The sequence below is a fragment of the Mus caroli genome, chromosome 11 (genome assembly GCF_900094665.2).
Source record: "Mus caroli chromosome 11, CAROLI_EIJ_v1.1, whole genome shotgun sequence".
Lineage (NCBI taxonomy): Eukaryota > Metazoa > Chordata > Mammalia > Rodentia > Muridae > Mus > Mus caroli.
The window spans coordinates 54,252,804-54,266,976 of NC_034580.1; the positions used below are offsets into that span (position 1 = coordinate 54,252,804).

The 14,173-nt window shown below is 46.3% G+C and overlaps 1 protein-coding gene across 3 annotated transcripts in view; it reads right to left on the reverse strand.

Moving 5' to 3' along the window:
* The window catches only part of Snap47 (synaptosome associated protein 47), a 43,067-nt gene extending 28,899 nt beyond the window's left edge, over positions 1 to 14,168 (reverse strand). The window contains exons 1-3 of one of the 3 annotated variants that reach the window (XM_029483437.1): positions 14,055 to 14,145; positions 7,083 to 7,132; positions 2,279 to 2,820 (exon numbers count right to left, since the gene is read on the reverse strand). In XM_029483437.1, coding sequence (XP_029339297.1) covers positions 2,279 to 2,775 — 497 coding nt within the window. In that variant the 5' untranslated portion in view covers positions 2,776 to 2,820; positions 7,083 to 7,132; positions 14,055 to 14,145. Of the gene's footprint in view, positions 1 to 2,278; positions 2,821 to 7,082; positions 7,133 to 14,054 lie in introns of all 3 variants that reach the window. The other 2 variants (XM_021176083.2, XM_021176082.2) reach the window with 2 other exon arrangements.
* Positions 14,169 to 14,173: the final 5 nt, after the last annotated feature.

Below are 14,173 nucleotides of genomic sequence, written 5' to 3' on the forward strand. Positions count from 1 at the left end.
CCAGGACAAAATGAGATCAAACCTAAGGATAATGGGTATAGAAGAGAGCAAAGATTCCCAACTTAAAGGGCCAGTAAATATCTTCAGCAAAATTATAGAAGAAAACTTCCCTAACCTAAAGAAAGAGATGCCCATGAACATACAAGAAGCCTACAGAACTCCAAATAGACTGGAACAGAAAAGAAATTCCTCTCGACACATAATAATCAAAACACCAAATGCACTAAACAAAGATAGAATATTAAAAGCAATAAGGGAAAAAGGTCAAGTAACATGTAAAGGCAGAACTATCAGAATTTCCCCAGAAACTATGAAAGCCAGAAGATCCTGAGCAGGTGTCATACAGACCATAAGAGAATACAAATGTCAGTCTAGGCTATTATACCCAGCAAAACTATCAATTACCACAGATGGAGAAACCAAGATATTCCATGACAAAACCAAATTTACACAATTCCAGCCGTACAAAGGATAATAGATGGAAAACTCCAATACAAGGAGGGAAACTACATGCTAAAAAAAACCAAGGAAGTAATCTTTAAACAAACCCAAAAGGTAGCCACACAAACATAATTCTACCTCTAACAACAAAAATAACAGGAAGCAACAACCACTATTCTTTAATATCTCTTAACATCAATGGACTCAATTGCCCAATAAAAAGACAGAGACTAACATATTGGATACATAAACAAAATCCAGCATTTTGCAGCATAAAGGAAACACACCTCAGTGACAAAGACAGACACTACTACCTCAGAGTAAAAATATCATTTTGAGTGAGGTAACTCAGTCACAAAAGAACACACATGGTATGTACTCACTGATAAATGGATATGAGGCAAAGAGCATTGAATATCCACGATACAATTCAAAGACCACATGAAACTCAAGAGGAAGGAAGACCAAAGAGTCTTCAGTCCTACTTAGAAGGAGAACAAAATCATCAAGGGAAGTAGAGGGTGGGAGGGACTTGGGAGGAAGAGAAGAGGGGTAGGAAAAAGAGGAGCAGAATTAGTTAAGGGAGGAGATGGAGATGTACAGAGGGTCAGGAAATTGAACAGAGATGTGTAGCAATGGGGGATGGGGAGTTAGGGGTGGCAACCAGAAAGTCCCACATGCCTGAAAGTAAGAGGCTCCCAGGACCCCATGGGGATGACATTAGCTGAAATACCCCAAAAAGGGGAGGGCGACCCTGTCGAGACCATATCCAGAGGTTAAGCATGTTCCCTGGTTGAGGGATAGGGGCACCCACCCACCTCCAAAATTTTAACCCAGAATTGCTCCTGTCTAAAAGAAATACAGGGACAAAGAATAGAGCAGAGACTGAAGGAAAGGCCATCCAGAGACTGCCCCACCTGGGGATCCATCCCACATGCAGACAACAAATCCAGACACTACTGCTGATGCCAGGAAGTACCAACCACTGGACTGAGCACAGGGACCCCCAATGGATGAGTTAGGGGAAGAACGGAAGGAGGTAAAGGGGCCTTATCTGGCATCAATGGGAGGGGAGGCCTTTGGTCCTGTAAAGGCTTGATGCCCCAGTGTAGAGGAATGCTAGGGTGATGTGGGTAGGTGGGTGGGGAAGCACCCTCACAGAAGCAGGGTAAGGAGGGATGGGAAAGGGGGCTTGCAGAGTAGAAACTGGAAAGGGGATAACATTTGAAATGTATATAAATAAAATATCCAATTTTAAAAAAACTGACAAAAAAAAAAGAAATTAACATCTAATAGAAAGGAAAGAAAAGCTCAAGAAATACAAACCAGAATGAAAACAAAAAAAGGGCAAAATGAAGAGAAAACCCAAGACAGCTGACAAAAGAGAACAGGCACAAGGCACACACACAGAATGGGAGCTCTGAATCAGTCACATACTTTAGAGATGTGAAAAAGTTACCAAAGAAATAAACATTGCAAGGTACGCACAAAACAAAAACAAAAAAACCTATTTGTCGCCATCAAAGCAGATCACCACCAGGAGGGGACACAGATCATACTCATGATCTGAGTGTTGGAGACATGACCAATCGGCCCACAGGAATCACAGCATTAACAGAGCAAGACGCCTCCCTCAGGCAGCCCACCACAACATGGACACCTGACCCTACTCTCTGTGAACCAACAGGATCTGCATGGTGACAGGCAATGGCTCTCTGGGATGAGTCCCACATAGTCCACCTAGTAGGTACCCAGCCTTTTCTCTAGGGGCCGGGAATGTGCTAACCATGAGACTGTCCCAGAAGAGGCAGAGAAGAAGACCCTGGAGTCTGCCCACCTGTCGGCCACGTCCAGGTCAGACTCCATCTTCTCCAGGCCCTTCAGGACGCTGTCCAGCTGCTCGGTCTGCTGCTGGAGATCCTTCGCTGTGTCTTCCATGCGTTTCTGGGAATTTGCCATCAGTCCCATCAGCTCCTGTCCCCTGGTCACATGGGAGGGTGTGCTGCCAGGAGTGCCTGGCTGGGACAGTAGCAGCTCCCTCCAGAAATGTTCGATGACATTGAAGACCACATTTCGACTAGGCTGCAGTGAGCTGAACCAGTGCTTGGTCTGGCTCTTCTCCAGGACTGTGATCGCACCGAAGATAAAGAGAGATGACTCTTTCCTGATCTCAATGATGCTGGAGAGGGGCAGGCCAACAAGGACCTCTTCTGTTTTTTCCACAATGAACTTCAGTGAATGAGGTGTCAGGGTCAGTTTTCCAGGAACCCATTGCTTCTCAAGGTCCAGATAGTAGGAACAAGACCAGGAGTGGACACGCATATCAGAACTCATCTGTTCCTAGGTTGCTGGGCTACCCAGAGGCTGCAGTATCTGCTTCTGAGGGAAAAGAAACAATTAGTGGGCAGATGAGCCTGCAATGTATCCCTTTCTTTTAGACTGCAGATAGGAGGAGGTTGGCCTGGAGAGATTGTGCAGCCTCAGGTAGCTCGGGGCCCTGCCCAGCAAGCCAACTGTAGAGAGGGCTGAGATCGGAAGGAAACTATTTGTCCATCCCTCCCTGCATGAGACCCTCCACTCCTGTGCCCACTGAGAAAACTGTGAGGACAGCAAGCACCGGAGACAAGGCCCCAGATCCCTCCACGCACAGGACCCTGTGGCTTTGATGTCCCTATCACTGTGTATGTATCCAGCAGTTTACTGGAAAGTCTTACAGACACAGTCCCTTCCTGAGGTCACATGTACAGGGATGCACTTACATATAGACAGGTATTATGTGGCCATAAGCAGTGAAGTGTGCTAGTGTCATTTTCTTCTGCTTCTGTCCCCCTACCCCAGTAATGAGGATCAGACCCAGGTGCATCTAGGAAAGCCCTTTGCCACTGATCTCTAACCCCAGCCCTTGTTTGTTTGTTTTTAAATAGGGTCTCAAATGTAGCTCAGACCAGCTTTAAACTTGCTATGTAGCCCAGGGTGGCCGCAAGTTCCCATGCTTGGCCAGTACTAGAAATATTGACTTGGGCCATCATACCTGGCTGTTTGAAATTTCATGTTTATGATTATATTCATCAAGGTAGTCATAAGTCATGACTTAACCCTTATAGGATATGTTGCCCAATCCTCTTTGTACGGGTAGCAAATATTAGTCAAGAAAGGAGGTAGTCTATGTTACTGACTGGGTAGGAGCTAGGCCTGGCAATGCCCAGTAAAGTGTTCTGCCCTGCAAAATACAGAGCAGCGCTTTCCCTACGTCTCCCTGCCCTGTATCCTCTGTGGTTATGTCTCTGATTCTGTCCCTCTCTCTGTGTATCTTTCTCTCCCTCTGGGTCTCTCTCAAACAGTTTTCCTATGATATGGCTTACGTCTTAGGAAATATCTTAGCATGATCCCTCAATCAGTCACCAGGTGGATAAGGCCCTGACGTGCAGATGCCACGATAGGCAGTAAGCATACAAAGGTAGAACTGGCAGGCTCCCTAGCTCCTATGATGTGGAATCAATGGGAAATTCACTCATTCGCTCAGTGAGTCACCTCTAAGGAGACAGTCCTGGAGATAGCAACGGTATTAAACGTGGTGCCATCCAGTCCAGACATACAAAAGCACAACCTGTCACAACGAGGCTCCTAAACAGACTGCACCCCCATGATGGGGTCTCCCTGAGATGCGGCTGGGCTGCTACCTTGCCTTCAGCCATGTGTCACATGTGTTATGTGGAAGTCTAGAGGTGCAAGGGCATCGATGCTGAAGGCCAAGTGCTCCCTCTTAAGTCTGTAAGGAGTGCTGTGGATTCAGTGAGCAGCAGTGGGTGCAGGAAACCTAAGAGGTTCTGGCCTTCCCATAACCTCTACTCCTGTTCCACAGGGGTACCAGCTGCCCTAATCAGAAGACCTGTGTCTACACAAGCCACCAGGTCAGGAACTCTGCAGCATTAGGACTTCAGCTGCCACCATCCTAAACCCCAGAGTCACAGTCACTCAAGTCTGCAGGCACAAGGGAACACGGTTTTGGAATCTCATGTCCACTGTAAAGTTGTGCATCTATTCCCACACTGCTGTGAATTGGGCTATGAAGGTCCACACAGCACTGCTGACACGAACTACAGCTGGAGAAGCTACACAGGCCACACTTCCAAGCTCACCTCTATGTACACTGCACCCTAAATCCTATCTAAATAAAAGTCTTTTCCTATGAAAGCTACACCACAAGATTGGAAAATGTAACCGTTATGCCAGATGTGAAAATATCAATGAAAAAATTAAAAAAATCAAGGATGCATGGCATTTCCAAAGGATACAGATACTGTCTGAAAACAGATTTCAATTCAAAGGAAATCCATGGGTTGTCTATAAATAAGAATAAAATCCTAAGGAAATACAGACAGACAGCAAAATGAGGAACGCTATTCATTATATAGATAAGAAATGTGATAAAGAACTAAAAAAAAAAAAAACCATATGGGTCAACCTGAAATTTTGGAAGAAACTCACAAACAAGTATGAAATAAATAGTGCCGTCATAGTTCGGGATAAACAGTTTCTGACCCGAAGGCAGTTCTTCTGAAGGATCTCACCAGGCAATTCTAAAAAGCAGCAGAACAGCCAGCTCTGGAGAGATGGCTTGGCAGCTCCGAACACTTACTGCTCTTCAGGAGGAGCAGAGTGCAGTTCCCAGCTCACAACCGCCTGCAACTGCGAGTTCAGAAGGTCCAGATGCCTCTGGCCTCGGCAGATACTTTGTACTCACATGAGCGTGTGTGTGTGTGTGTGTGTGTGTGTGTGTGTGTGTGTGTGTGTGTGGTGTGCACTCGAGCACACACAGAATATAAATGAAGAATGAACTAAAAATAATTGTAAGAACCAAACAAAACAAAACAAAAAAAAGAATAAAGACATCCTTTGAGACACATGAGAAACCATTAAGGAAACAAATAGTTGCACTATGGGTATTTCAGAGAATATAAGAGATAAGGCACTAAAACTGTATTTATTAAAGTAACAGCTGCACACTCCTAAAGATTTTTGTCTTAGTCATTGTTCTATTGTTATGAAGAGACATCATAACCAAGGTAACCCTTATAAAGGCAAGCATTTAACTGGGGACTTGCTTATAGTTTCAGAGGCATAGTTCACTGCCATGGAAGGAAGCATGGTGGCACACATGGTACTGGAGAAGTAGCTGGGAGCTTTACATCCTGATCCACAGACACACATACATACACACACACAGACAGAGAGAGAGAGAGAGAGAGAGATTGTTACAAGCTTTTGAAACTTCAAAACTCACCCCCAGTGACACACTATCTCCTTGTTAGGCTACTTATGTGAGCTATTCAAATTCAAACCACCACCTCTCCCATTACTTTTCTATGGATTTCTTCTTATTAGGCAAGTGATCTACCATGGAACTACATCTCCTACCCTGAAGCTTTCAATGGAGTTCAAAGAATTCCCAAAACAAGCTCCTCCAGGGAATATAAAAGTGAAAATGTCAAACGTACAAAACGAAGACAGAATTTTCTACTACCCTACAGAAACAGACACATGACCTCATTCCTAGAGAAGCATTTCTGAAACACCACCCAACCCATAAGAAATACATTATGGGAAAGGATGGATACAGTAGTGCCTGGGGAGGCTAAGGGAGGAAGGCTGAGTTGGGAGGCTGAGTCATACATTTCTTAGCTATTTTATTAGGCTCTTATATCTATTACCCTTCCAACCCTTAGCCCACCCTCATCTCTGTTAGAGGGGAAAGGGGGGGTGTCAATCTCCTATTGATTAGGGGCATAGGATTCCTTGGAAGAAGTCCAGTCTTTGTCATCAGGATATCCAATTTCTTCTGAAAACCAAACCACATCAGTGAACAGGAGTAGGAGAAGCAGGAGCCAGCCTTAGTTTTTACTATCTGGTTAGAGTTAGTCTCAGACAATATAGGTACAGAAACAAGCAGACATAATAGGGAAGAGGAGGGAAGAAAAGAAAGATGAAGAAAGGAAACTTCGGTCACACTTAAGATATACAAAAGTGGGGCTGGTGAGATGGCCCAGTGGGTAAGAGTACCCGACTGCTCTTCCAAAGGTCCAGAGTTCAAATCCCAGCAACCACATGGTGGCTCACAACCATCTGTAACGAGATCTTACGCCCTCTTCTGGTGTGTCTGAAGACAGCTACAGTGTACTTACATGTAATAAATAAATATAAAAAAAAAAATACAAAAGTGCCAGGGAAAAACAAAATGGCGACTTGACTTCTCTGCTAGCCTAGCTCACGTTCTTCACAGACATATCTTAGAGCTTTTTTCCATGACAGCCGCAGGAGCAGACCCATATTCCCCAATACGTGTCTATGGCTATCAACAGTCACTCCTACATCAGCAAATCCCAGCTCCACCAAGCTCCAGGACCAGAGCGAGGATGTTCCTGGAAGAAAGTTGCCCAACTAGCTGTGAGAAGTTTGTTATCATCACAAATAAGAGAATAGAAGACTATACATAAAGTTATTTTTTAGAAAAGGATTTCAGAGATAACTCCAAGTTGTAGAAGACCTATGCCGAGCCTGAGCCAGGTCTCCTAACAACCTGTCCTTGGCTAGACCAAGGGGAACCACCGTGTTTAAACAAACAAAACACCTCGAATGCTTACCTCAGGAAGGCTCCATGAGAAACAGCCAGGAAGTTTACAGCCTGATGTCACTGGAAAAGTGGGGGAGATTTTCTCAGCTGCAGGAGACACTTCCTTCTGTATAGAAGGGTGCTTTGTCTTTCTGAGGGAGGGGCTCAGAAGGCGCGTCTATATTATGAACCCCTCCCTGGCACACCAAGGCCACACCAGTGGCAATGTCTTCTACTTGGATAAACCACAGGAAGTCATAGGCAACAAATCCCTCAACTAGGAAGCCTGTGCCTAAGCCTTCCACCATAATGCCTGGAAATACAGGGAGCAGGTACTGATAGCTTCATGCCTCAAAAGACCTGTCTATATTCCAGTAAGACTAGTGGTCACAGGCTAGACTCTAGACCCTTGCAAGTCATTGGTGGGGCTGGAGCAATGGCTCAGCTGTTTAACAACACTGGCTGCTCTTCCAGAGGACCCATGTTTGAGTCTCAGCACCTGAATAGTGGCTCACAACTGTCTAGAACTCCTGTCCCAGGGGATCCGATGCCCTCTTCTGGCCTCCAAAGGCACTGTATACATGTGGTGCACATTCATGCAGGCAACACACCCATACACAAAATAATACCTTTAACAATTATAGGCATGTACCTCTCAGAATTAGAGGATCCACTTTAGCCTAGCCACGGTTTCTACGGCTATGGTAATTGTTAAAGGCAGGAAGCCACACAGACACAGAAAGCACTACTCAGGTTCTGAAGACAGTCTTCACTCATTCTGGCTGGAAGGGACTTCCCATCAATCAATTGTAAGCAAACATGTCCAAAGGACAGTGGCTTGTTCAGTATCTAGGTCCAGGTAAGGAAAAACAAACAAACAAACAAACAAACAAACAAACACCAAACTCAGAGTTTCTCCGACATTACTATCACTTCTGCAAATATATGTGTGTGTGTGTGTGTGTGTGTGTGTGTGTGTGTGTGTGTAGGGGGGGTCTCCTTACACATCACCTAGTAACTGGTTCTCAAGTGGACACCAGCCAGTGTCTCTAGCCCTCTTCCACTGCAACCTAATCTACTTGAAGACAGTCTGTTCCTAAGCCAGCCTTCACTTAGATGCCAAAGTCAAGGCCAAGCTATATCTGACCCACTGCTGGTAAGTCAGGGTCTACCACCTTCTCAGATTGGATTCAGTTTCTCAAACAGCTTATCCAACTCGGAAAAACTTAGGTTTACCAGTTGATTTTAAGGGTACTAAAATGGATGCAGATGAAAAAGATGTACAGGGCCGGTATAAAGAAGGGAAAAGGCGTCCTTGGCCTCCCCGGAACGTCTGAGTATTCAGCTATTAGGAAGCCTACCTCTGTGGCAGTCCATCTACCCACGCAGGCTTCATTAGTCACAGGTGATCCAGACAACCTTCAGCCCCCTGCCTTCTTTGAGGCCTGGGAGTAAGACTGACCTCCCTATCCTCTGAGCGTGCCCTGGATCTGCAATGACCAGTTCCCCTGAACCTCGGGACTGCTGGCCCGCAGAAGACACTTCCCTTCCCAGGATTTCAGGAGTCATTTTCTAGGAAACAAGACAACGCACTATTGCATTGCTAGACACCAAAAAGTTTGTATCAGCTCCACAAAGCTGTTCATGAGCAGAGCACTGGGGGATTCTCCACATTTTCCCCAGAAAATCCCCGCACCCAGCCGCAGCGGAGCTCACAGTGGTTCCAGTTGCCACTCCTCCACTCCTCCGGCTCCACCAGAGTTTTATGACTTGGGGAAAGTTACCTCACCTCCTGGACCTCTGCTGACCCTCAGTAGAATAACTAAAAGACCTCAAGCTCATTGAGAGACTCAAAGAGGAAAGGACAGAGAACCAAAAGTTGAGGAGAGGACCAGCAAGCACCTGTCATATGACATGACAATGAGTATGCGTGCCGTGCCCAGGACTGAGAGATTTCAAAGGAGAAACATGTGGCCACAACTTTTCCTACCGCAGATTTCCAGGATGTCTTTTCCAGAAAGCCAAAATAAACAAAGGGCAGAAAGGAGAAAGCTACTCCCACCCATGAGGGAGAAGCTGCCCATGCATGGTTAGACCCCGTGACCTTCCTATTTGCCTAGATCGACATAGCCCCCATTGAGTCCTCAAGGGGCTCCTGCTCCCCTTGAAGCTGGACCCACCCACCCCATCCCACCCCACCCCCAGCATCAGTGACTTCACTCTTCTTTGTACCAGGCCTATGAACCTGGCCCGAGGGCCATGCAAGTGCTTTAGGCTTAGGAGCCATGAACCTTAGTCACTGTCACTGACAACCACAGGTTAACACATAACTGAGGGGTGTGGCTGTGCCAAGGAGCTTCATCTACAATATACTAGCAACTGGACATGGGCTATGGGTTGTAGTCAATCCCATTTACTTTATCTCTCACCTTAAATAGAATTAACAGATGTTTCTTCTGGAGCCATTTTGAGTGACCAGGGTCCAACAACACAGATTTAGGTTACCCCAAATTCCATGTTCCAAAGTGGAAGCCATTTCATGGAGTTTTATAAAACAAAGGAAGTCATAAGTCAAGGCAAAGGTAAAAATGTGTCAATGGATTTGTCAGAGTTCATTGCGGCTACAGCAAATGGAAAATGCTGTTCTCTAGGCCTCGGTGTTACCCAATGCCATTCCTAGCTTTAGGTTTGGTAGAAGCTGGTGGTCTGTTAAGTCAATAGATGCCAAAGGCTTTCCAACCTCTCCACGTCATTATAGCTTTAATAAGAGACTACTTACCAGAAATTCCCCTTAAGAACTTCGTCAGTTCACAAGCCTACTATAAATCTTCTAGTTAAACCAGGCACAGTAGCAAACACCTTTGATTCTAGCACTTGGGAAGCAGAGACAGGGGTACCTCTGGTCTACAGAGTGAATTCGAGGACAGCCAGGACTACACAGAGAAACCCTGTCTCAAACAACAACAAGTAGTCTCCAAGTTAAAGCATATATATACCCTCCCTCAGATACCATCATCCCTTTCAGTTGCTGCCCCCACTGTGAGACACAAAGATTTAAGAGTCAAGGCTGACTTCACCCAGTCATATTTACCAAGTCCATGAGCTCCCAAGGCTTCAACTGAGACTTATGGCTGCCTGACAAGCATCTTTATAACATACCTTACAGGCATCTCCAACAGCCTAGCCCCACAGCCAGCTCCTTGTTTAGTCATCTGCTGAGTATCTCATACTGTTATAGGCCCTGGCAATGTTTGTTTGTTTCTCTCTCTCTCTCTCTCTCATTTTCTCTCTCTCTCTCTCTCTCTCTCTCTCTCTCTCTTCTTCTTCTTCTTCTTCTCTTCCTCCTCCTCCTCTTTTTTTTTTTGGTAACAAAAATTCTGTTGGAACCAAGAGTTTCTGGATCCCTCTTCCTCATCCTCTTAAACCTATAGTAAATCCTGGTCTAACAGACCTGGCAGAAATGAAAATATTTTAAAGAGACAATTATTCCTTTCAATCCAACTATCAAAGTGTTAAAACAAAGGCACCCAGAGAAATGGGTATCTCCCCGGGAATCTCAAACTGGGAGAAAGAAAAGGCACCAGCCAAAAGGGGACCTGCCTTTTCACATAATTTTGTTTTTGTTTTTTGTTTTTGAGACAGGGTTTCTCTGTATAGCTCTGGCTGTCCTGGAACTCACTTTGTAGACCAGGCTGGCCTCAAACTCAGTAATCTGCCTGCCTCTGCCTCCCAAGTGCTGGGATTAAAGGCATGTGCCACCACTCCCGGCTCATCTTCACATTTCTAATGAAATTTCAGATATAATCAACGGAGCACCAGAAATATAAGCAAAAAGATTTTCTTTGGAGGTGGCCAGCAAGATGCCATAGTGCAAAGAAAGCTTGCTGCCACCACCCAGCTGGTTTTTTTTTTTTTTTTTTTTGATTTCACATAATTTTAACAACTTGTTAGACCACCTCACAGAAGGAGACTAAAGTCCAGACAAGGATGGATTAACAGCGTGTGTAGCCACACCTGTACTGCTCAAGTATGCAAATCTTTGGCCTTCTATTTAATCTCACTTCAGGACTTGGTTCATCAGATCTCTTTGTACCTCTTCCAATGTGGCCACACTGAATAAAGCTCCATTTTCTTTTTTCACTTTTAGCTTGGCTCGGTTCAAGTCCAACTCTGCTCACTCTAATGGGCTCTGAGCTTCACTCTGCTGCCCCCTCCCTTAGAGCCATCTCAAGGCTCCTCACTGTCCTGTCTCTGAATTGTTTTTCTACCTTAAAGCTTCTACTTAAAGAGCACCTTTACCCTTCCTAGTGCCCACCACAGCACTCCAGACCTGAGAGCTTCCCAATGTAACTCAACATGTGCACCAAAGGTTACCTGCCCAGAATCGAGTCTTGTGTACACTGCATGGACACCCAGTGTACACCCAGTGAATGGGCCCTCCAGAGATCCTCAGTTCCTGAACTCTCTGTGTGGTATCTGCCTTTGTAAGGTTGTAACTTGCCTTCCCCAGGACAGGTACAGAGTAGTTAGCCCTGAGAGGACCCTGTGTAAGAGAGTCATGTCAGGCAACCCCTGGGTGTCAAGCAAATTCACATAAATGACGTTCTTGGGGAATAGGCCCACGTCACTGTGACTCCTAACACACTGCGATTGGCATAATGGGTCTCTTTCAGCATTTCCACCACACATGTGCCCTTGAGTAAAACTCAATAGCAAGTAAACAGCCTATTTTTAGTTAATTTCCAAAGTAACAGAAGACGCAACGTTTTGCACACCTTCCCATTACAAGGCTGAGTGGGAGAACAGTGGGGCAGTGTGTCCGAGCGGGGGCGGCAAGACTGGCTTTTTCCATTACCTGTCCTCCTGCTCTGTAGCAGACCCTCTTTCCACTCCCTCAGAAGTTCCCATCCCCACCCTGGGAGGCTCAGGCATGCTGTCTGAGGATGTTTCGAGCAAACACCACAGCCTAGCTGCAGGGTATGCTCTAGAAATTCAGAGAGAGAAATGAGACCATGCAGTGTTTCCACCTCCCCTCCCCAGGGTGCCAACTCCGATCCTTTCCTGTTTTCTTCTGGGGTGGCTCTGCCCAGGATGCGCAGTTTCCATAGGTCTGTGTGGGCTAGGGATGTGCATCACCAGCACTTCCCAGCTGGAGGTAGGAGAGGCAACTTCATGGGCACACACCTGGGTTTCGGGCCTCTCGCCAGGCCTCACATAATCGGCTCTGTTACTAACACCCAGAGGCCAGCTATCATGTGAAGACCAGGATTACAGCACTAACTACACAGGGCACAAGGACTCATGTTCCCATTACAGTGCCACAGGCTAGGTTGCCCCAGAGCTCTTGAGAGCATATATACTTGCTGGCCCTAACCTCTTTCTTGCTCGTGGACACTGGTCTTAGATACTCAAGCAAAGAAGTGATTCCTAATTGGGTTTCATACTTTCCCAGAAAACAAAACAAACTACGTATTTTACCTCTACTCTCATGTCCTAGACAGTACAGGATTCTGGGACCCTAAAAGGGTCCTCATCAGTGAACACCAGAGGAAGAATGTCCTTAATTCAGTTCAGCTCTGACAAATGTCTGCCTCAAGATCACATTAGGTCCCAAGGGTGGGGTTCTGTCTCCCAAGATGTCCCTACACTGGTGCAGAGGCAAGCCCAGGTTGTAGTACCTCTCTGATGGCCAGCACCTAGAAAGCAGGGTTCCAAAGGTCCTCCTTGGTTTGGAGTTCTCCTAGAAGCTCGTATTACTCAAAAAAAACCACCAACTTCTATTTACTATTAAGACCTTACACGGGGTATAAAAAGAAGCAAGAGGCCAAGTCTAAGAAGAACCAGTCCTTACCTCCCTAAGCACATAGGATCCTCTGAATGGGTCTTCTAGGGATGTTGTGGACATTTCATGCTGTGGACATGACTGAAGAGACGCTGACCACTGATGACCCACTCAACCTTTAGCCCTAGAAGCTGAGGGCTGGGCTCAAAGTCCCCACCCTCTGATCCTACTCAGGTCTTTCAGTGAGCCACTCCATCTGGAATCTACCCTACTGGCTGTTGGATGGTGTTGGACTCATTAGCATGAAAAAATGGCATTTATCAGCTCAACCCGTCCAGGAATTTTAAGAATTGTAGGCCAAGGAGGAGATTAAAAAAAAAAAATCTAAAATGGTGTTTCTAAATATAACATGCTGCCAATGCAGGAAAAGAGGGAAGGGGGGGTGTAACAGGGATAAAATGTATAAACACATGCATACCTGGAAAAAACTGGCTCAATACCAGAGTTAGTGATTACACGTGAATGGAATTCTGGGTGCGTTGGGGTTTTATTGTTGTTGTTATTGTAACCTGGCTTTTTTTTCTTTTGGAGCTAAGTCATGATCTGTGGTTCATGTTGGCTTAGAACCTCGGAACCTTTCCGATTCAGCATCCCCAATATTGGGATTATAGGCGTGCACCGCGAGTCCTGGCATCGATGTTTCTCGTCACTTTAATTTCTCTATGAGCTGTCATCTCTACCATGACCTAGCAGCAACACAGCTCCAGACGGATCACAAGCGTCACGGTGAAGGCCACAATAGGCGAGTTAGGCCAAACAACCCTCCTCCGCCTCGTTTCTATCCTTCCCCTCTTCCCAATGCATACGTACTTCTCTACCTGAACCTCAGCATCTCCCCCCCGCCCAAAAAGCTCATTTTCTCCTTTTAATTTTTCCTCGTTCTATTTCTAAGAAAACATCACAATCTTTTAAAAGGTTCCTCCACAATCTATCCAAGACACTGGGGAACATCTCCCCCACCCCCACCCCCACCCCGCCGCCCCACCCCCACCCGCCGCCCCACCCCCACCCCGCCGCCCCACCCCCCGCGGATCCTGACCGCCCGCTCCGCGCCCCAGCATCCTCTCAGGACCCAGTCATCCTTTGAGGTTTGAGACTGATGTTCATCTCCTGTGTCGGTGGCGGGCTCCGGTACTGGCTAGCTGCGCGGTAGCAGCTCACCTGAGGCAAGAGGAGCACGCCGAAGACGCAATGGCACGCTCCACTGGACCACCAGACAGAGACGCCAGCAGCTGGGGAGCAGTCAGCCACTCGGCGAGCGCTTGTACGCCTGCGCGAGA